Genomic DNA, 20,681 nt, shown 5'->3' with positions numbered 1-20,681 from the left:
CTTTAAAATGTGGGCACAATTAGATTTTGGACAAGATCAGGACAAATTAGGTTTTGTCTAGAAGGGATACAGCTTTTGTCACAATTTTCTTTTTGTAGCAGGTTTAGTAGAACCTATGCAGCAGTTTAGGAGAATGAACGTAGCAGGTTAGAAGAATCAGGTTAAGGTTAGGAAATGGGTTAGCTAAAACGCCCAAAAAATCTACTTTGAGGTCAATTTGACAAAAGCTGTATCCTGTCTAGACATGACCGACAACATGACGCATGTTAGAACCAAGTATAAACAGGGCTAAAACTATCAGCTTCATTGGTCAAAATCAACTGGAGGCTTCCCACATGTATCAGTCCACTCCTTGCACCCGCCCATTAATTGTCTGAATCCCTCCAAGTAGCTCATCAAAACACATTTATATATTTTTGAAGTCACTTTTAGTGTGTGTGTGACCTATTGTTGCAGAATGGTATTACTTATCACTGAGATACCGTTCACGATAGGCAAGGGGAAACAAATCAAATGAAGACTGTAGAAATGTTTTATTTTCAACATCAAGCTCTTATCAGTACAGTAGTTAGCTGATGAAAAGCCTGATGAAAATGTTCTTACATTTTAAATATGCAGGCTGTCAAATACTTGATGAGTGAATCAAGAGATTCCCATTGTTGGAACCCATTTATTCAATGTAGGATTATCAGGTCACCATTGCTATGTTCTGATCATCAGAGCCCTCTGTTATTGTTAACACGTTGCGTAGGCTAATCCTTATTGGGAGACAGCCACAGCCCTGAAAGGTAAACAACTGACTCTTGGTGGGGATGGTTTATCACCCCTGCAGTTGGACCCTTAGTCAGGTCCATAGAATGTAAAGGGAGTATGTGTAGTGTTTACTAGTGGTGAAACAGCAAGGTCCCACTGTTGAGCTCTTCTGTTCTTCTGTTTATCTGTAGATTTGTCTTCCATCACATTGTCTTCCTTCAGCAAACACGCTGTTAGGCCTCCATCTCCTCATCCCCAGAGGCGGATACTGGGCTAAAACACAAGAAAGACAGACTTCTGTATGATATAGTGTAATGGTTCCACAAACATTTCTACCGGTATCTAAAGAGAATGTCAGACACAGGTGAGCAGCTCCCAGCAGCAAAATGTGCAGCGGTGAAGTCCTTGAGTATGTATGTGTGTGTGTGCGTGTGTGTGGTGTGTGTGTGTGTGTGTGTGTGTGTGTGTGTGTGTGTGTGTGTGTGTGTGTGTGTGTGTGTGTGTGTGTGTGTGTGTGTGTGTGTGTGTGTGTGTGTGTGTGTGTGTGTGTGTGTGTGTGTGTGTGTGTGTGTGTGTGTGTGTGTGTGTGTGTGTGTGTGTGTGTGTGTGTGTGTGTGTGTGTGTCTGTGTGTGTGTGTGTCTGTGTGTGTGGGTGTGTGTGTGTGTGTGTGTGTGTGTGTGTGAACACTAGTACTGGTCCTGCCAGGTTTCTTCTAATCAACCAAACCACACTTCAGGTTCTGCGGAACATTTCCGTTTGTTCAGTTTCTCCTCAGGACAACCATGTGTATTTAGTTTCACCCATGGGCTCTGGGCTCTTACCCATGGGCTCTGGGCTCTTACCCATGGGCTCTGGGCTCTTACCCATGGGCTCTGATAACTAATAACTACTGGGTATACTTTAAAATAAGTCAAGCAAACTCAGGTCTTACAAGCTGGACCAAATACTGTAACACACGCACACACAGGCACACGGATGCCGACATCCAAGCATGAACATGCGGATCAGAGTTGAGTGCCATCCTGTCTTGTCCTCCACCTATACTGGCCATAGAGCCGTCCACAGATGGACTCAAGGACACCCCTTGAAATAGCTAGACAAATAAAGGGCCCTCTCCTTTTCTTTCCCCCCTCTTTCTCTTCCACTTCCTTTCCTTCTCTCCTTCCCTTCGTCTTTCCCTTTTCATCACACCTCTCTGTTTAGAGTCTACACAAACCTTGCTTTTTCTTATTATAAAATAATAAAAACAGATCAATATTATCCATTTACTACACCACTTACTACATTGTGTAATGATGAAGTCACTGATGAAGTCACTTAGAAACCTATGGAATAGCCTTTTCACTTTTGTTTGGCCTGAGGCTGAATGTGGCACGAGAGCATGACCGGTGGCATTGATAAGACAGTAGTAAAAGTAGACGTCTGTTGACTGGGCTGAACAATAGGCCTTTATGTTGACTGAGAAGAAGATAACATGCTTTCAACTCCAGCCAGAGCCACAGACCTGATATCTATTGCTTTCACTGTGGCCAGCTGTGCTGTTAGCTACTACACGGCCCAGGCTTATTGAGTCAGACAATGTACTGTCACAGAGCTTTGTGATATCAGTGTAACCAACCGACAGGTGGTTTGGAACTGTTGGAGAGAAGGAGAAAAAACTCTCCAGCTAGAAATCCATTAAATAATGAATCATATAAGGGTTGGGGAGAGGAGTGGAGAGAAATGAGGGGGGGGGGGGGGGGGGAGAGGGAGAGAGGATAAGTCATTTTTTCCATGAGCCCAAGGCTCTCTGGGTGACAGAAAAACAAGTGTGCAGCCAACCACTTGCCTTACTGCTCCAGGTCAGCATCAGTGACGTGGGTGAGGACCAGACTAGAAGGTCTCAACTGTGAGCAGGCATGGGTGGATGGACAACTCCACCTCTGGTGTGAGGATGTGGAGGGCTGGTGGGGGGATGCGGAAAATATACTGGATTCTGATATTATTAGATGGTGATCGGCCATCTTGGTTTTGAGGGAGCTGTCCAAGAAGGAGAAGTCATCCTCCCATTCTAAACCATGACCTGTAGGGCAGCGTAAACACAACCACCATCAGATAGAGATGTCATCAGACAGATAGAGAGATCACCATCAGGAAAGAGAGATAAAGACATACCATTGTCCTTTAAGCAGACACCTGAGGTTGCCATGTGAGGTAGATGGTTCACATAGCTGCAGGGCGGGATTGGGGATAGATCATTGGTCTCAGGTGTGTGTCTGTAAATTGGTATTGGAGATTGACCCTTGGTCTCTTTGCTGTTGGTCTCTGGCCAGTGACTTTGTAGCTCCCTGGTGGGACTCTCCTATGGAGCGTGTTCAAAATGAAATGATGTTGATACTGTAGGCATAAAAACATGACTCTGATGTAAAATACCAATTATCTGTATGATAGATGCAGTTACCTGATCAAACACATAGACAGTGACATCATCAAAGAAAGACACCTTCCTCCCTTGTCCAGGTTCGTCCCCTTCTGATGACACAGGGCTGGGCTGAGGGGTCACAGGGTTGCGGTGGGGGGTGACAGGGCTGGACTGGGGGCCCCTCTCACCTGAGGAGAGCCAACACTGGAAGTCTTCATACCTGCATGGAGAAAAATATGATTCTTTCACATAAAATGCAGTTAATTTTATGTTATTCTTCAACATACAACTTGGTATTTTATACAAATAAATAAACATCTACTGAGACATCCATCGTCTCCTTTCACACTGTGTGCCCCAGAGCGCTAGCGACAGTATATCTCCTTCCAAAACAGGAAGTGCAAAAACTCATTACTAAGCGGCTCCTCTCCGTACAATGACATGGCACCCAGGCAATCATTGGAGAATGCATGTCTATTATTTTCTCCTGGCCACTCACTGCAGGGCCTGAATAAATATTGGTGGCTGTCTTCGCAGGCGAGCACGCAATAGGAACCTTTTTCCGTTCTGCGGTCACCGGGCAACCGTTAAATGAGTGACTCAGGCAAGGAAAAAGAGATGCTGAGTCACTGAGCGCTATGACGAACAAACGCAAGAGGCAGACACACAGCCCAGGAGATGCATACACACGCTCTTGCCCCCTCCCCCCTCTCTCTCTCTCTCTCTCTCACATTCACACGCATGCGTGCACACACACACACACACACACACACACACACACACACACACACACACACACACACACACACACACACACACACACACACACACACACACACACACACACACACACACACACACAGGGCTGTAATCTGTGTCTCCTTTACCACCTGGATTAGCACCTCACTGTGTATCCGCTACCAATGTCCTACATACAAAAAAGACACAGCTTAAACACACACACATGCGCACACAGACACAAATACACAAGCACGCACTCGCACGAACAGTGGTGGAAAAAGTACCCAATTGTCAAACTTGAGTAAAAGTATAGATACCTTAATAGAAAGTTATTCAAGTAAAAGTGAAAGTCAGCCAGTAAAATACTACTTGAGAAATATACTTAAGTATCAAAACTAAAAGTCTAAATTATTTAAAATTGCTTATGTTAAGCAAACCAGATGTTTTTTCTTTACGAATGGACAGGGGCTCACTCAAACACTCAGAAATCATAATTCAAAATGTAACGAGGACTTTTGGGTTCTAGGAAAATGTATGAAGTAAAAGTACATTATTTTCTTTAGGAACGTAGTGAAGTAAAAGTACATTATTTTCTTTAGGAACGTAGTGAAGTAAAAGTACATTATTTTCTTTAGGAACGTAGTGAAGTAAAAGTACATTATTTTCTTTAGGAATGTAGTGAAGTAAAAGTGAAAGTAGTATTTTTTTAATAGTAAAGTAAACTACAGATACCCCCAAAAAACGATTTAAGTAGTACTTTAAAGTATTTTTTACTTAAGTACCTGACACCACTGCGCACAAACACACACAAAGAGAGAGAGTACTATAAAATAAAGAGGATTATGAGCTGAAGATTTAACAAGACAATGCAAACTGCAAAACAATGGACAAAAACCATTGACACTGTAGTAAAAGTTACAGGAACATACCATTGGTCGCTCTCATCAGTTTTCTCCACTACGACCACACCCATTCGGGTGGCCAATAATGGGTAGCCAATAAGATGAGGGTCCATCCAAAGACAGGACAGCTAACTCAGCCTCTTAAGTCTGTCAAGTGAAGATAAACAAATGTCATTTTACATGTTGCTACATCATGATGCCCTCAACTACAGAACAGTACAAAGTTCTGATGCAACTTCCTGACACATGGTCCTATCTTACATTATCAATGCAAATTTCAAGAGAAAATTGACTTAAGAGAGAGGAGGTCAGAATACTACTGTACCTTGTGGTTTGAGGATCCCATTCTACAGCAAATGGTCAGATCAGCGGATCAGTAATCCAGAACCGAGTCTCTGGAGAAAATAGATACAATAGGAAATTAGGAGAAATAAGAAGAAAGGCAAGAGAGACAGTGAAAGAGAAATGAGGACGAGAGAGATAAGAAAAAGGAAAAGCGAGAGAGAGACAGAGAGAGAGAGAGAGTAGGAGAGAGAGAGAGAGAGAGAGAGAGAGAGAGAGAGAGAGAAGACCAAAGTCAGATAGAGGTGAACAGTGGGGAGAGGACAAAGAGCTCACGTGTACAGTAGTCAGTCCCATGGGCTTGACCAGGAGCAGAGCAAGACAGGCAAATCGATTAAAAGCCTGGCTAATGTTGCCTACTTAAATAAAGGTTAATAAAATAAAATGAATAATGTAACAGATCCTCCTCAGTGAGAGACAGTAAGAGGACAGTACTCACACACACCGACTACTCCCTGAAGCTTTACAGACAAAATGCTTGGACAATTTTGGCTCAAAATCAGAAACTGAAAGTTTGCAAGAGGGCTTGGAAGAAAGAAGGCTGTGCAACCTCAGGACCCTTACTATTTTTAGGACTTTCACCACGGCATACAATCACAAGCCTATGCGGGCAGGACTGCCCTCTAGTGGTTCTGTTGATAATAGCAGACAGTCGATGTCAAAGACATGTCACACACAAATCAAAGGTCATTGGTCGCGTACACAGTTGAGCAGAGCGAAGTGCTTATGTTACTAGCTACTAACACTGCAGTAAAATGGCAAACACCAAATAATAATAAATAACAAAATACTACACGAAGTCAAGAAATGTCAGATCGAATCTAATTAACAGCATTCCAAGTGTAATCTGTACATATTTACACCAGATGCATTTACACAATATATACTAAGAATGATATGTATATCGGTAGATATATTAGAATGAGCTATGTTGAGAATACAGTATTTAAGTACACAGAACAAAATCCCATGGCATAATGGATGGAATTGCAGGAAATTAGCATCCTGACCAGAGACCTGAATATAAATACACACACTACCGGTCAAAAGTTTTAGAACACCTACTAATTCAAGGGTTTTTCTTTATTTTCACTATTTTCTACATTGTATAATAATAGTGAAGACATCAAAACTATGAAATAACACATATGGAATCATGTAGTGACCAAAAAAAGTGTTAAACAAATCAAAATATATTATATATTTGAGATTCTTCAAATAGCCACCCTTTGCCTTGATGACAGTTTTGCACACTCTTGGCATTCTCTTATGTGTTATTTTATAGTTCTGATGTCTTCACTATTATTCTGCAATGTATAAAATAGTGAAAATAAAGAAAAACCCTTGAATGAGTAGGTGTTCTAAAACTTTTGACCGGTAGTGGATATATGTGCATGGTGTGTATAGACAGTATGGGCAGTATGTGAATATAAAAGGTGTGTTCAGCAGTAGTTATATAGGATGATCCATGACTACAATACAGGGTATACATAGAAAGTGGGTAAAACAGTATGTAAACATGATTAAAATGACCCGTGTTCAATGACTATGTACATAGGGCAGCTGTCTCTAAGGTGTAGGGTACAATACCGGGTGGGAGCCGGCTAGTGACATTGTCTAATGTTCATTCAAAGGTACTGGTAGGAGGTCAGCTAGTGATAACTGTTTAAATATCTCATTGACACATCTTGCAAGTTTCACATTTATTTGATGTGACATAATAAATGTCCAACAACACGCCTATGTACAGATTCCATTCAATTACTACTATCTCCTGAAAGAAGGAAGGAAGGAGGGATTAATTGACTGAAAATATTATTCTTCATCAATTTTCACAGTATATTTCCCACACTGTTTCTGAAGGAGGGCAAGTTGTAAGGTCCGATTGCTACTGTCCTCCCCCTGGCAACAAAATCACTGATGCTGGAGTTCCACTTGATACACTCATGCAGCATCAGGATATTGTTCCCAGGGAGACACGCGCACACTCGTCTTTCAGGTCCTCCCTGTCCAGAGTCTGAAAAAGAAGGAAAGGATGGAGTGAAGAGAGGAGTGGAGGAAAGGAGATGGAGAGAGAGAGACAGATGGTGGTTAACTCAAATGGAGGAAGGTGCTTGCATTTCACCCTGGCCCCTGTGTGTTTAAGGGGCACCCCCCCCTCTTTCCTTTAATCCCTCCCTTGCTCCCTTGCTCCCTCCCTCCCTTGCTCCCTTGCTCCCTTGCACCCTTCCTCCCTCCCACTTTCTGTATAGTCCAGGCATCATGTCACCTAGCCTGCAAACCCTGGTCCTTCTGTTGGGTCCACCAAACTTAGCAGCAATGTGCATATGATATAGGCCAGGGTTGAAAAACAAGTTCAAATGTAGTCTAAACTATTTGCGCTGTGTTCAATCTATTTACTCAGCATCAGATAGTTCTGCTACCTCTTGACATAGATCTACAACGTCATCCGCTTCATTCATTCATTACAGTATCTTTGACTCTGATGGGCCACATTGAAAGCGGCATCCATCTTTGCTCAGATTTCAACTGTAGGGATAGGGTGGGTGGATAGCTGTTCCATTCCCTAATTTATTGTTGTTTTTCTAACTGGGGCAAAGCATAGAATATCCCTTCTCCACTGCCCCACCTGCTATTAATACCCCTAGCCAGGGTAATAACGAGTCTATATCTACCTCTCCTCTTCCCAGGTCTTCAACATTAATGGCCACTTGATGACAGTCCAAAGAAATGCAATGCACCAGTCCCACAATGCAATGCAACGGCCTGGGACACTTGTCCATGTGCAGACCCTAGTGGGCGGAGTCAGGGACAGAGAGTACCGATAGTAGATCTACCCGTGCCTAGCACCACCCGAAAATGGGGAGGGAGGGGGGTCGCTTTTCTTTTCTGATTGGGTTGGCTGTGAGTTTGCCACACCAATTTAGTTGTATCACACGCACATTCGCAAGCCGGGGTGGGGGGGGGGGGGGGCTGCGTAACTATCCTTTTACACCAGAGGCACAGAATCATCATATCCAGCCAACAGACGACAAGTGACACCAAACAATCCGTGAGAGGAGGGTAATTGGAGCGCACTGGGCTTATTCTGAGCAGTGGCAGTGACGCCCAAGCAAGGCGGGCGACACATGACGCTCTGCTCTCTAACCGTCCAGACCATGCAACATTGCACTCTGGGTAAACCTGTGAAATGAGCTCTCCACCAGCCAGGGCCCTAGCAGCCCTGCCTACAGCCTTTATTTGGACACGCCCGGAGGATAGCGTCTCACTTCTCATTCTGCCGTTTTGGGGGTTAGGGTGAAACTAGACACTGAAACAACAACAGTCAAAGTGGTAAACATGTCAGCTTATTGTGTCATGCCAGTAGTATCTTAGTATCTTAGTAGCAGATTATTGGGTCTTTAGAGCGTTTGCTGACAAGAGTTCCTATAATATGATGACATAAATCTAAGATACATTTCAGAGAGCTGATAATGTATTTATGAGCCTCTGTTGACACCAGTACTCCTGCTCTTCCCCAGTTGAGACCTGGACATGGCTGAACAAGCAAGATTGATGCCAATAATGTATTACCATTTTGGGCAAGTATGCACGCATCAAGTGTGTATGTGCCTCAAGTGTGTGTGTGTGTGTGTGTGTGTGTGTGTGTGTGTGTGTGTGTGTGTGTGTGTGTGTGTGTGTGTGTGTGTGTGTGTGTGTGTGTGTGTGTGTGTTTTGTGTGCGCTTGCATGCGTGCTTAAACAAGTATTGAGTGGAGCCAACTTAGCCTAATTTATTCATCCATGTTCATTCCCCTGTACGGGCAGAACACGGTTTACTGGGGTAAGGAACTCTATACTGCAGTATACTGTACAGTAACCTGTAATGGTACCTCCACCCCTCAACATAAAGTCTAAATGTAGATAGCCTGAACACATTCCTAAATAGGAGTAAACACGAAGTAGAATTGAACACATATACAGTGAGTACAGTGCCTTCAGAAAGTATTCACACACTATTCCACATTTTGTTGTGTTACAGCATGAATTTAAAATGGATTCAATGGAGATTTTGTCTCACTAACCTACACATAATAGAGTACCACAGTATGGGTCATGATAACCATAAAACCTAGCGTTCAAACAGCGAATTGGTTCCAATCATTTTTCCACCGTTCATTTTTCCCATAGAGGATTTTAGAAACTTAAAATAGGGGCTGTGTTTTGTGTAGACTTACCCTGGTGTGACTTTTTTATAACCTTATAAATCTCTCTCGGACAAGGTGACTTTTATCAATATTTACCCCCCAAAAGTGAAATGCTAATTAGCTGCTAATGTTTGATATCATAAAGAACTACAAATGTCATTTTGATCTGGACGAGACTGCTGAATCGAGGCAAAGGTAAGAATCTCTGGATTAACTATCTAATGGTAGCTAAATGTAGTATTGAATCAATTGGTTACATTTCTTGAAATGGACAATTTTGTGAACTGCCTTGTGCAAGTTCTAAATTGACACAGTACCTGTTAGCGAAGGTGTCAGCTAGAGAGGACGTGGAGGAGCTTGCTGTCACGCCTGCTCCCGCTCCCCCTCCCTGGCGCTCGAAGGCGCCAGCCTCCCCAGCATTACGCACTCCTGCCACCATCATTACGCGCACCTGCCTTCCCCCCGTCACGCGCATCATCGATTATTGGACTCACCTGGACTCAATCACCTCTGTCATTACCTCCCCTATATCTGTCTGGTTCCCCGCTCTGTTCCCTGCTTCAGCCTTGATGTTCGCATGTCTTTGTTACTCGGGTTCTGACGCTGGTCCTGTCCTGTTACCTGTCTGTTCCACATGAAATGTTCAACTCTCTGTACCTGCTTCTCATCTCCAGCGTCGGACCTTACATGCAGGGATTTGTAGTTTTGCATGATGTCTTTGATGCTAATTAACATTTTGAGAGTAAATAGAGACAAATATATTGATAAAAGTCACCTTGTCCGAGAGAGATTTATAAGGTTATGAAAACGTCACACCGGGGTAAGTCTACACAAAATACAGCCCTTATTTTAAGTTTCTAAAATCCCCTAAGCCAACTGACATACAATCATCATATACGCTGCTGCTACTCTGTTTATCATATATCCTGATGCCTCGTCACCTTACCCCTATGCATATCTACCTCTATCTCTCCAGTATCCCTGTACATTGTAAATATGCTACTGGAACTGACCCTGTATATAGTATGCTTGCTTACTTTCTCCTGTTTTTCTTATTTTTATTTCTTGTGTTTTTTTTCTACCTTTCATTATTTTTAGTGCTACATTGAAATTGATTACTGCATTGTTGGGTTTAGAGCTTGCAAGAAAGGCATTTCACTGTACTTGTACATGTGACATTACAACTTGAGACTTGAACCTCCTTCCCAAACCACTGACAGTAAGTCAGGTTCTCACAGTTCTGCAGGTAGCCTGGCAGTAAAGAGCGTTGGGTCAGTAACCGAAAGGTTATCCCCGAGCCGACTAGGTCAAAAATCTGTTGACGTGCCCTTGAGCAAGGCACTTAACCCTAACTGCTCCTGTGAGTCGCTCTGGATAAGATGACTAAAATGTAAATGTAAGTCAGTGAACTCCAAAACCCATGTCGTGACAATATCCTACCAATAGAAGGCAGATAAACCCATGTCGTGACAGTATCCTACCAATAGAAGGCAGATAAACCCATGTCATGACAGTGTCCAACCACTAGGAGGCAGAGAAGAGAACCACTCCCTCCAGAAGAGCTCGTCTCACTCAGCCAGTGTGTGTAGTGGATGGAAGTAGACCTTATAGGGTCATGCATGTCTCGTAGACGATGTGGCTCTGCTGCTGTGTCATGCCGATTTAAAAATAAAAGTGCCATGTCAGTCTGGCAGCTCTCCCACCTGCCTCTCTCTGCCTGGGTTCTGGGTTGTTACCATGGTGAGGAGAAGAGATTAGGAGATCAAATGACCCAGCTTGAACAGGAACACAAATTATAGATATAGCTGTCTATACCTATACTGTCTATATCTATACTGTCTATAATTGTCTATATCTATACTGTAAGGTTAATTTGCCCTGGACTTTTGGTACATACAGGTGTGGGATCTTAATTTCCTACACAGTAGTAAAATGCAATCTTGTATACAAGGTTTAAAAAGGCTTCTAATGTTGGTAATTTCCACTTTAAAATGTCAGACTTGATTTGTCCTACTCTGCAGAATGTTTGTGAAGGGGTTTAGTAGGTAGTTAATTGACTGTTAACACAACACTAGGCTGGACTGTGAACTGTTAGTTTGGTCTCTGGGGAGAAAGAGGGGGATTGGAGGGTTCGGGTTCGTAGGGTGTTGGGGGTCGCGAAATGTGTAGGGGGCTGGGAGGTGGGTAGGGAGGTGGATGGGAGTGTAGGGGGGTGAGGGCTAGTCAAGACAAGCATTGGCACACCTAGGCCTGTCATTACATCATCAATCTGTACAACCTCATTTTACTTTACACTTTTAAAAAATTAATCATTAAAATGGTTACAGTATATGTTACCACGGTGAAACTCAAAACATTGTTTGAGTCTATAAAAGTGAGCATAGTGACTGTAGAAAGTAAACTGAAACTATCCTAATGTGATAACAAGAAACCCATTGAAGCCTGTGACGGCCCCATATAAAGGTACACATACGAACACATGAACTCATACAGTACTGTAACAGAAGCAGGAGACCAGCTTAGAGCAAACTGATATTTCAGCAATAACATGAAGCTAGCACTGAGCCGCAGAACACACAATCGCTGAGAAATTTGCTTGCGACGCTGAGAGGCAAAGAACTGTTGGGAAAGTGTTGAAAAGCTAGACTGTCACCTCTGACCTGCACACACACACACACACACGCAATCATAATCCAAGATGGACAGCTGTAGAACTCTTGGATGGTGCAAAGTGATCATTCAGCCAGCCACACTCAACCGCAACCACTATCAGATACTAAAACAGTCCCACTGGGACAGCTGGTCTGGAGGGAGAGGACACAGCGTACATACAGTAGCCTGAGAATCTAATGATTGACAAATTGGTAAGCACATTCCCTAACTGGAGAGCTATATTACATGAAATTGTTTTCTTGGTTTCTGAGGACTGGCCAGCGATGTTCTAATTTAAACCCTCAGCTCTGCTCTGTGCTCCTCCTATCCTTCACACCCTCGCCCCATCCCAACCTCCTCCAAGGGGTGCTGGGGAACCCCACCCTTCACTCACCCACCACCGGACAGAGAGAGACTGTCACTCATGCTCTAAGCCAACTGGCATCAGAATGGCCCTATTACAGCTTGGGGGGGGGGGGGGGGGGGGGTACTACTCCAGTTGCATGGTGCAACTATATATCGGTCCAAAATGTAATGAGTCAGGGTTTCCCTGGTTACGAATTAAAAACAGACAGGAAACAGAAGATAGAGGGACAGAGAGAGACGAACGGTGAAGGGTATAGGCTACATATGCCAAAATAGATTTTCACATTTAATAAATAGCTTACATGACACTTGTTACAGGTGAACTTACTTATGATTAAAATAATTGCAGTTTAATTCATATCAACCATTTTTTTCCCTTCTGGTTTGCTGCTTCTATCCCCACTCTTTAAATAGAGTCGCTGGCTAGCTGCATTGTCACGGATCCCCCCGGTACTGCTGCTCATTCTGTTTACCAGTTCCGGAGGTCAAACGTCACCGGCCTTCGAGGCATCACTGAACTGTGTCATTACGCACACCTGGCTCCAATTCCTCACTGATTGTATTTGTACAAATGTGCCCTTTGTTTCCCATTGGGCTGTCCATTATATTCCCCATGTCCGTTGGTCATGTGAGTACCTATGCCTTGTCTGTGCTGCGTGTTTTGTGTATTACGGGTCTCGTCCCGTGTCGTTCTACGAGGTTTGACCTCACTCTTTTGTTTGGGTACATCCCAGTGTTACTGCACATGTTTGTTTTGGGTGTATTAAAAACCCAGATGTATTCCTGCGCCTGTCTCCAAATCCTTTATACCAGAGTGACATGAATTCTTTACATTTTTGTGCTGACCGATGGTAGCCAATGGCTAAAGCACAGGGATTAAAAGGCAAGTTTGAATTTAAACCCGTACGTGAAATAAGCTACAGCACAGTGCAGGATGGTGGAAGCAAAGATCCCTGTTGATTTGAACAAACCTGTCTAAGCCAAATCTCTTAACTCTTTAAGGGGGTCCTGAAGCTTGAGAAGTGTACATTACATTCCACCCCACGGCCCCTATCCTATCCAGAAAGTAACACAAGAGAAAGACCAACCATTTTCTAACACTCCTTAGAACAGAAGGGTGGAGGGGAAGCGAGAGAGTCAGGAAAGAGGGAGAGAAAGGATAAAAAAAAGTGAGAGGGGGGGAGAGAGCAAGCGAGAGAAAGAGAAATGAAGAGAAACGGAGAGAAAAAGAGCACTGCACCTGCTGATGTGGGTGTAGAAGGGAAACCTGACATACAATGGCTTAATGAGCATCTCAGGGAGTTACAGTAGACTAGCTAACACAGGCCTATTTAATGGCCTGGTGAAATCACACCAGCAGAGGGTGATGTGTGTGGGGAAGTCTCTCTCCAGCCCCCTGAGATACAACTGGCCAAATGTCCCCTCTAACCCAGGGCTGTTCAATCCCGGTCCTCAGGACTTGGGAGCCACACATGGTACATGCTTTTGTGCCAACGCAATCATACCTGATTCAACTAAGCCTGGATCGCAGCCAAAGGGGGTCTTTAACTGGGACTGAGCGTTGGTTGAAACGTTGTCCATTTAATAACGTTCATTGGGAACACGTGACAGTGTGCACGTTCATTCTATTTGCTTATTTACTCAACCCACCTGATAACTTCCTCCACATAATATTACTCCTATAAATGTCTGGTCATTTTCATCCCTGGACAAAACTATGTTATGTTGTGTTTATCCTCCCAAACCCAGTGAGTAGCCTACCCTTGGCTCACGTGTAGACTGCAGAATGAGTGTGAGGGAAGGTCCTTAGGTTGTTGTTGTGGAGGGGACAGGGTACTCAGCCAGCCTGGCATTAAGTTAGGTTGGAGTAAGGAGTAACGTGAGCAGTGATCAGAACGTGAGCAGCGATCAGATAGAACACTCTGTCTTGTTTTCCTTTGGTTGCTGAGGATTTATAGCTGCGAGAAGTGGCATAGGGTTACTACAGGGCTCCCATCAACACGCACTCCCTCACGCACACACGTGCACGCACGCACACACAGACAAGCATGTACGCATGCACGCGCACACACACACTTAAATCTTGAGTGATTGATGTCAAAGCGTCAGGAGAGTGAAATAAAACCGCTTGAGGAGGGAGAGGCCTTGCGAGGAGAAGTGGGGTGATGGGATTGGGGGGGTCGGGATGAATCTGAGAACGGTATCGGTATGTCCCCCACCACAGCTGGTCCGATGGAAATAGACAGAGATGTAACTGAGCCCAGGGAAGAAGAGGAGCAATCGCTTTCCCCAGGATGGATGTTCAAGCAGTCTCTCTCTCTCTCTATCTGTCTCTCTCTCTCTCTCCCCCTTTATGTCTGTATCATTATCCTCTCGAGGGTGCAAATGTTTAAAACATTAAAAACCTCTACATGCAGTCCACAGTAAGTACCCGATTACAATGGAAGGTAGATCTAAAGCCCATACTCATAGCAGCCAGTTAGTGGGCTGAGCGAGCGAGCCCGGGCTGCAGATCTCTGTGTCTGAGTGTGAGAGGAGTACAGTAAGCTGAATAGCTCAGCAGCAGAGCCCCAGATATACTCCCTGTGACTCCCCAAAGACCTTATCAGTGGTAGAAACGTTGTCCATAAACAGCATACAGAATCAGACCTGAGCAGACTTCACCCTGAAATGTGCACAAACCCAAGTCAAAACAGGATTGGTTGTCTTTCAGATACTTAAGATGCACTTCATTTAGCTCGATGCAGTGCGACCAACGGAGAAAAAGCCAGATAAAGAAAGCAAGCAAAAAGTCCAAACCCAGCAGGTCAGCAGGCTCTCTCTCTCTCCTCTTACTCTGGGAGTGAGAAGAGAACACTGCCACCGGCTGGTTGGCTTGGCAGCTGAGAGACCGTCCCCATGTCTGTCAGCTATGCCAAAATGACTCAGCTCTCACCACACCAAAATAGCACCAATCAATCCCAGCCAGGCAACAATGTGGTGGGGTGTTCTAAGGCCCTACAGATCCAGGTTTGATCCCAGGCTGTGTCACAGCCGGCTGTGACCGGGAGACCATGAGGCGGCGTACAATTGGCCCAGCATCGTCTGGGTAAGGGGAGGGTTTGGCTGGCCGGATGTCCTTGTCCTATAGCGACTCCTGTGGCGAGCCGGGCTCATGCACGCTGACACGGTCGCCAGTTGGGCGGTGTTTCCTCCGACACATTGGTGCGGCTGGCTTCCGGGTTAAGCGAGCAGTGTGTCAAGAAGCAGCGCAGCTTGGCATGGTCGTGGGGTCGTGCTTGGCAGGGTCGTGGGGAGAAAAAGGGCTAAAATATGAAAAATAAACGATGTGGTAATCATGGTCCAGGGATCTGGGAGAGATCCCTCAGGAGGCTAATGTGTTTACTATCACTCTGTTTGATTCATCTGTTGTCACAGCAAATTTTCCCGCTGAGCAGGAAGTGCAAAATATTGTGTATTCAAGGTTTTAAAAGGCTTCTGAAGTTCGTAATTTCCACTTTAAAATGTCAGACTTGATTTACCCTAATAAAAAATTGATCGACCCCTACAAACATTTTCAAATAATAACTAACATTTCCTGTTGCTGCTGGATTCTTTTTCTGCTTTGAGAAACTGGTCAAATTAAGATAGTACACCTGTACGTGTGCTTTACTTTCCACTGATGTGTTTTAGTGTTTCCATAGTTAGCAGTTAGACTCAGCTCTAATGATGGAGTGCAGATCCCCCTGGAGGATACATAGACAAGTCTTTACACTAAATAATTGAATAGACATTTTTTCCCCATAACATAATTAATCAATAAGGCCCGAGGGGGTGTGGTATATAGACACCACAGCTACGGGATGTTCTTCGGCATGATGCAACGCAGAGTGCCTGGACACAGCTCTTAGACGTGGTATATTGACAATATATCACAAACCCCCCGAGGTGCCTTATTGCTAATATGAACTGGTTACCAACATACTTAGAATAGTTAAAAGAAACGTTTTGTTGTACCCGTGGTATACGGTCTGATATACCACGGCTGTCAGCAAACCAGCATTCAGGGCTCGAACTAACCAATTTATAATCCCCTTTTGATAGATCAACAAGACATTTTACAAACCCAAACAATTCAGTCTTGTCAGGTCTCAACATGACATCATATCTGGCAAAGTGGATACAGTAAGCTCTATCAACCAGCACAACGCAAAACAGGACTACAATGACAAACACAAAATCCCAATCCCCAAAATATATCATTTTCCTCCTACTTACCACTATGGTTCTCCATGTAGAAGAAGGCTGCTCTGCTTCTTAGTTCCATTGTCTTTCCTCCCCCACCTCCACAACTACTGTGTATTGTCTTCGTGGATATCAACAAGCTTCACCTGCACAGGAAACTACATAGAACGCCAACATCCACACACAGCTAAAACATAAAGTCAATCTGTACAGTCTCTACGTGTAGAAGCCCTACCACCCATCCCTCTTCCCCTCTCCCTCATCCCCCCCATCCCCCTCTCCTCCATCACACAGGAAACCTGGCCTTCCTGCAAACAAGCATCGGAGCATGGAAGGGGACAAGGCCATGGCCGGGGGCAGGTATGGAGGGAGAGGATGTTTTTGTCGTTTTTCAACTCCCCTGGCTGAGAGGCCTGCTGTCGTCTATCCTGAGGAAACCGGCTCACGTCATTGGTGCTCAGAGGAGCTCTACAACTCCAGCCATAGGCTTGCACGTGCTCAGTAGCAGGCCCACAGTGACACAGATCGCTGCAGAGAGGGCCCGGGGCAGATATCAGTAATGACCCCCACATGTGAGCAATGAAGTAGATGTATTATTAGGGATAGTGGGGATACTGTCAATCATCATTCCCCAAAATTTCATGTAAGGGTAAATGTGTCACGGTCAGTTCAAGCTCTTTATCGTTATATTTCTCTCCAAAGCTAGTCGCTGTCGAACCAGCAGGAAACATTACACTGTACTGTTTCCAAGCCAACGGCCATTATCCAGTTACTGTACCTAATAGGCTACAGTAGAGCATGGCCACCTGGGAATGTGTGAATACTCCAGCAGGTGGCTGTTCAGTAAAACAGCCTCGCAGGGAGGTGGCTCTTCAGCATTCATCCGTCGTTAACACTTCCTCAACCTCTATCAGGCACCAACAGCTGTGTCTGCCCCACTGCAAAGACATAACATGTACAGCAGTACTGACACTGGAGATTTGCAGAATCAAAACCTAATATTCTCATAAAACAAAGTCCCTGGTAAGTGATTTACCACTACCCGTGACGATAGTGAGCCTACCCCCATCTCAGGGGAAGCCCAAACGTGACTGAGCCTCCGAATAACAGGATGTTTATAGCTAAGCCTGGGGGATCATGTGCCAGAGAGACAGCTCTGTAACACAGGGAGGAAGCAACCAGAAACTTAGAGAAGGGAGAGGGCAGAGAGGAGGGAGATGAGCAATGACAGTGGAGGAAGACAGGAGGAGAGGGAGAGAGAAGAGCAGGCAAGCCAGGCGATATCTGGCCAACCAAATATAGCATGTCGTCTGTTTTCTTGTCCTCTTATCTGTTCCTGAAGCCTTTTCCCAGCATGTCCGAAAGGAAAATGACTAAATCTCATGAATACAAAGACAGATCAACACTTCTGATCATGTATCACTGTCGCTGGCTGTTTCAAACAAATCTCATATTCAGGCTTAAAGGGTTCAATCTGTACTTTTTCCACTATATGGGGGAAAGCTAGTAAGAATGGCTTTCTGTTCACCAGAAGGGCCACTTTCAGTTTGTCTCTTAATTAAGTGCGAAACAAAAGCTTTGTCATAGTGACGCCGTGACATCCACGCCCGTTGAACGTCAAGTGGGCCCAAAAGACAGCTGTGTTTGGCAGGGAAACGCTGGTGGTTTCTGACACCATGGCATCATAAGATCGCTCTTACCAGTAGCTTTCTACCTCACCATCAGTTAGGATAGAACCACAAGCTGCTACGTTTCATCACGATCTCGCTACAGTTTCAGTATGGCTCTCACAGACTTCCTTGCTGCGTCAGATATTACTTCAGCGATCAATGCTTGCAGAGGTATGAATGTATGTTTGCACTTTTGACCTCTACTGTAACTTAATGGTATGTGGAATATTACAGTAGGTGTGTTGGATTGCCCATAGGGACTCATAAATGCCGTTTATTTTTCTCTCTATGATTGTGGCTTCACAAATGTGTTTACGTAAAGAAACTGGAAATGCAAGTTATGAGCTATTCATTTCAATCATCAACGGGTTGTTTGGTCGTTTGTCGTTATGCACTGTCCATTCTGCTCTTAGCAAACGACTCCTTCAGCCCCAAGAAGTTTTTTGCGATGGTGGGCTTGTCCAAGAAGTCTCCCCCTGAGATTGAGAAGATCTTCATGATCCTGGACCAGGACAAGAGTGGCTACATCGAACAGGACGAGCTACAGTTGAGTCTCAATATAACACACACGTCTTCTAGGGAACTTGATCCCATGATCAAAGTAGCAGCAGATACTAGGCAGATACAAATATTGTTATTTTATTTTGTTTCTCAAAAGAAGTAGCCTAATACAAGGACTTAAGATCCTTTAGAGTTAGATGGATACAACCAAACACACAAAACTTCAACTGTACAGTGTACCGTATGTAATGCTACTTTTTGTGTTTTGTGTGTGTGTGTGCGTGTGTGTGCGTGTGTGTGCGTGTGTGTGCGTGTGTGTGTGTGCGTGTGTGTGTGTGCGTGCGTGTGTGCGTGTGTGCGTGTGCGTGTGTGCGCGTGTGTGCGTGTGTGTGTACGTGTGTGTGCGCGCGCGTGTGTGTGTGTGTGTGTGTGTGCGTGTGCGTGTGTGCGCGTGTGTGTGAGTGCACGTGTGTGTGCGCGTGTGTGTGTATGTGCACGTGTGTGTGTGTGTGTGTGCGTGTGTGTGCGTGTGTGTGCGTGTGTGTGTGTGCGTGTGTGTGTGCGCGTGCGTGTGTGCGTGTGTGCGTGTGCGTGTGTGCGCGTGTGTGCGTGTGTGTGTACGTGTGTGTGTGTGTGTGTGTGTGTGTGTGTGTGTGTGTGTGTGTGTGTGTGTGTGTGTGTGTGTGTGCGTGTGTGTGCGTGTTAGGCTTTTCCTCCAGAACTTCTCCAAGGGGGCTCGTCCCCTGACAGCGGCTGAGACCAGAGCCTTTCTCCTAGCTGGGGACAAGGACGGGGACGGAAAGATAGGCTGGGACGGTAGGGTTACTAGGCCATCAGGCAGGTTGTTGTTTATTGTCATGAGTCTTGTCCTGGAGGCAGAACTGAGACATTTTGCCTTAGATAGGCCAGCTGCAAAGTCAAATTGGCTAAATTGTATTAGGGTTATCAGTGTGGTTAAGGTTATGGTTAAGTTTAAGGTTTGGTTAAAAATCTGATTTTATAACTGCCAGCTATTGACCACTCTCCAGAACAAGAACCATGACGAAAAACACCTAACCTGCGGTAGCCTGGGTCGGCTGTTAGCATTTATGATTCTAATGGCAGTTTAAGGATCACTGGATGAGAAACCCAGTTTGGAAATGTAGTTAGACAGTAATTAAATCTGTATATTCTGCATATTGAACATTAAGAATGAACACATTGAAAACAGTTTGTGTCTCTCTTTCAGAGTTCTCCAACCTTGTCATGTCTTCATAAAGAGAGGAAGATAAAGAAGATGTTTATTTTTGACAATCTTGTAGTTTGAAGACAAGCAGTACATGGTCTGTGTGAATCTGCTCAGTGCCTTCTTGGATTGGTCCAGCCTCTGTCTGTCAGTACAAGTAGTGAAATATGCTGTATGCTAGTTTGGACTAAGGAAAATATGATATTGTAAACCAATACAAATAAACAGTCTTTGGCTTAACACTTGCCTCGCCTGCAGCTGTCTTTCTCTGATGTAAAGTTTATAAATACAGTATATATGGCTTTGATCATAAATATTGTAGCACCTGTTTCACATGACAGTATGTGATGTATCCTAGTCATGTCCTTGACAGGCTGCTCCTTGCATGAATATGAGCATGTGGCCCAGGGTAAAGAGTCAAGTCAACACAAGTCTATATTCCTCTCATGTGTATCCAACTGCAGTACATCATCCAAACGAAGTCAGTTTCTTCTCATGATTATTCATATACAGTATATATGGAAGGCAGACAAGGGATTAGGTTTCTTGCTATAAACTGATAACTTGGGAACCTTTTAACTGTCAAGAAGATAATGTCTATGTTTCTATCAACAACAACAACTTTTAACGTGTTTAAAATGAGACTCTGCTAGTATGGAGGTGATTTTATTGTTTACAAATATGACAAGCACAATGTCTTCCAGCATAAGAATGATG

General features: G+C 44.4%; 2 protein-coding genes across 6 annotated transcripts; one reads left to right on the top strand and one right to left on the bottom strand.

Moving 5' to 3' along the window:
* Nucleotides 1-516: 516 nt before the first annotated feature.
* Nucleotides 517-16,804, bottom strand: LOC149974340 (serine/threonine-protein kinase LMTK2-like). 5 transcript variants are annotated; one of them, XM_090212128.1, is made up of 7 exons: nucleotides 16,602-16,751; nucleotides 5,124-5,193; nucleotides 4,826-4,945; nucleotides 3,195-3,375; nucleotides 2,909-3,095; nucleotides 2,583-2,816; nucleotides 517-1,026 (listed from the first exon to the last, which is right to left on the bottom strand). In XM_090212128.1, exons 3-6 carry the CDS (start codon nucleotides 4,909-4,911, stop codon nucleotides 2,584-2,586), a joined length of 687 nt encoding a protein of 228 aa, XP_090068254.1. In that variant the 5' UTR covers nucleotides 4,912-4,945; nucleotides 5,124-5,193; nucleotides 16,602-16,751; the 3' UTR covers nucleotides 517-1,026; nucleotide 2,583. The 5 variants fall into 5 exon arrangements, with proteins under 5 accessions (XP_090068254.1, XP_090068255.1, XP_090068256.1 ...); XM_090212129.1 differs by lacking the exon at nucleotides 16,602-16,751 and adding an exon at nucleotides 5,417-7,045; XM_090212130.1 differs by lacking the exon at nucleotides 16,602-16,751 and adding an exon at nucleotides 5,705-7,044.
* A 952-nt stretch (nucleotides 16,805-17,756) lies between these two features.
* LOC110499196 (parvalbumin, thymic) lies at nucleotides 17,757-20,209 on the top strand. The gene is made up of 4 exons (XM_021576166.3): nucleotides 17,757-18,409; nucleotides 18,652-18,784; nucleotides 19,446-19,555; nucleotides 19,968-20,209. The coding sequence occupies exons 1-4, from the start codon at nucleotides 18,349-18,351 to the stop codon at nucleotides 19,994-19,996; spliced, it is 333 nt and encodes a 110-aa protein (XP_021431841.1). The 5' UTR covers nucleotides 17,757-18,348; the 3' UTR covers nucleotides 19,997-20,209.
* Nucleotides 20,210-20,681: the final 472 nt, after the last annotated feature.

The sequence above is a fragment of the Oncorhynchus mykiss genome, chromosome 20 (assembly GCF_057628025.1).
Source record: "Oncorhynchus mykiss isolate SJ-2025 chromosome 20, ASM5762802v1, whole genome shotgun sequence".
Lineage (NCBI taxonomy): Eukaryota > Metazoa > Chordata > Actinopteri > Salmoniformes > Salmonidae > Oncorhynchus > Oncorhynchus mykiss.
Note: the sequence above shows the minus strand (reverse complement) of the source record. Positions and strands in the feature narration are given on the sequence as shown.

Excerpts from the sequence above, each read along its gene's own strand:
- LOC149974340 (XM_090212128.1), bottom strand. The coding sequence starts at position 4,911 with ATGGACCCTCATCTTATTGGCTACCCATTATTGGCCACCCGAATGGGT. Across the intron at positions 3,376-4,825 it reads ACTGATGAGAGCGACCAATG|GTATGAAGACTTCCAGTGTT; the intron begins GTATGTTCCTGT and ends TTCTCCATGCAG. Across the intron at positions 3,096-3,194 it reads CTGTCTATGTGTTTGATCAG|GAGAGTCCCACCAGGGAGCT; the intron begins GTAACTGCATCT and ends CACGCTCCATAG.
- LOC110499196 (XM_021576166.3), top strand. The coding sequence starts at position 18,349 with ATGGCTCTCACAGACTTCCTTGCTGCGTCAGATATTACTTCAGCGATC. Across the intron at positions 18,410-18,651 it reads AGCGATCAATGCTTGCAGAG|CAAACGACTCCTTCAGCCCC; the intron begins GTATGAATGTAT and ends TTCTGCTCTTAG. Across the intron at positions 18,785-19,445 it reads ATCGAACAGGACGAGCTACA|GCTTTTCCTCCAGAACTTCT; the intron begins GTTGAGTCTCAA and ends TGTGCGTGTTAG.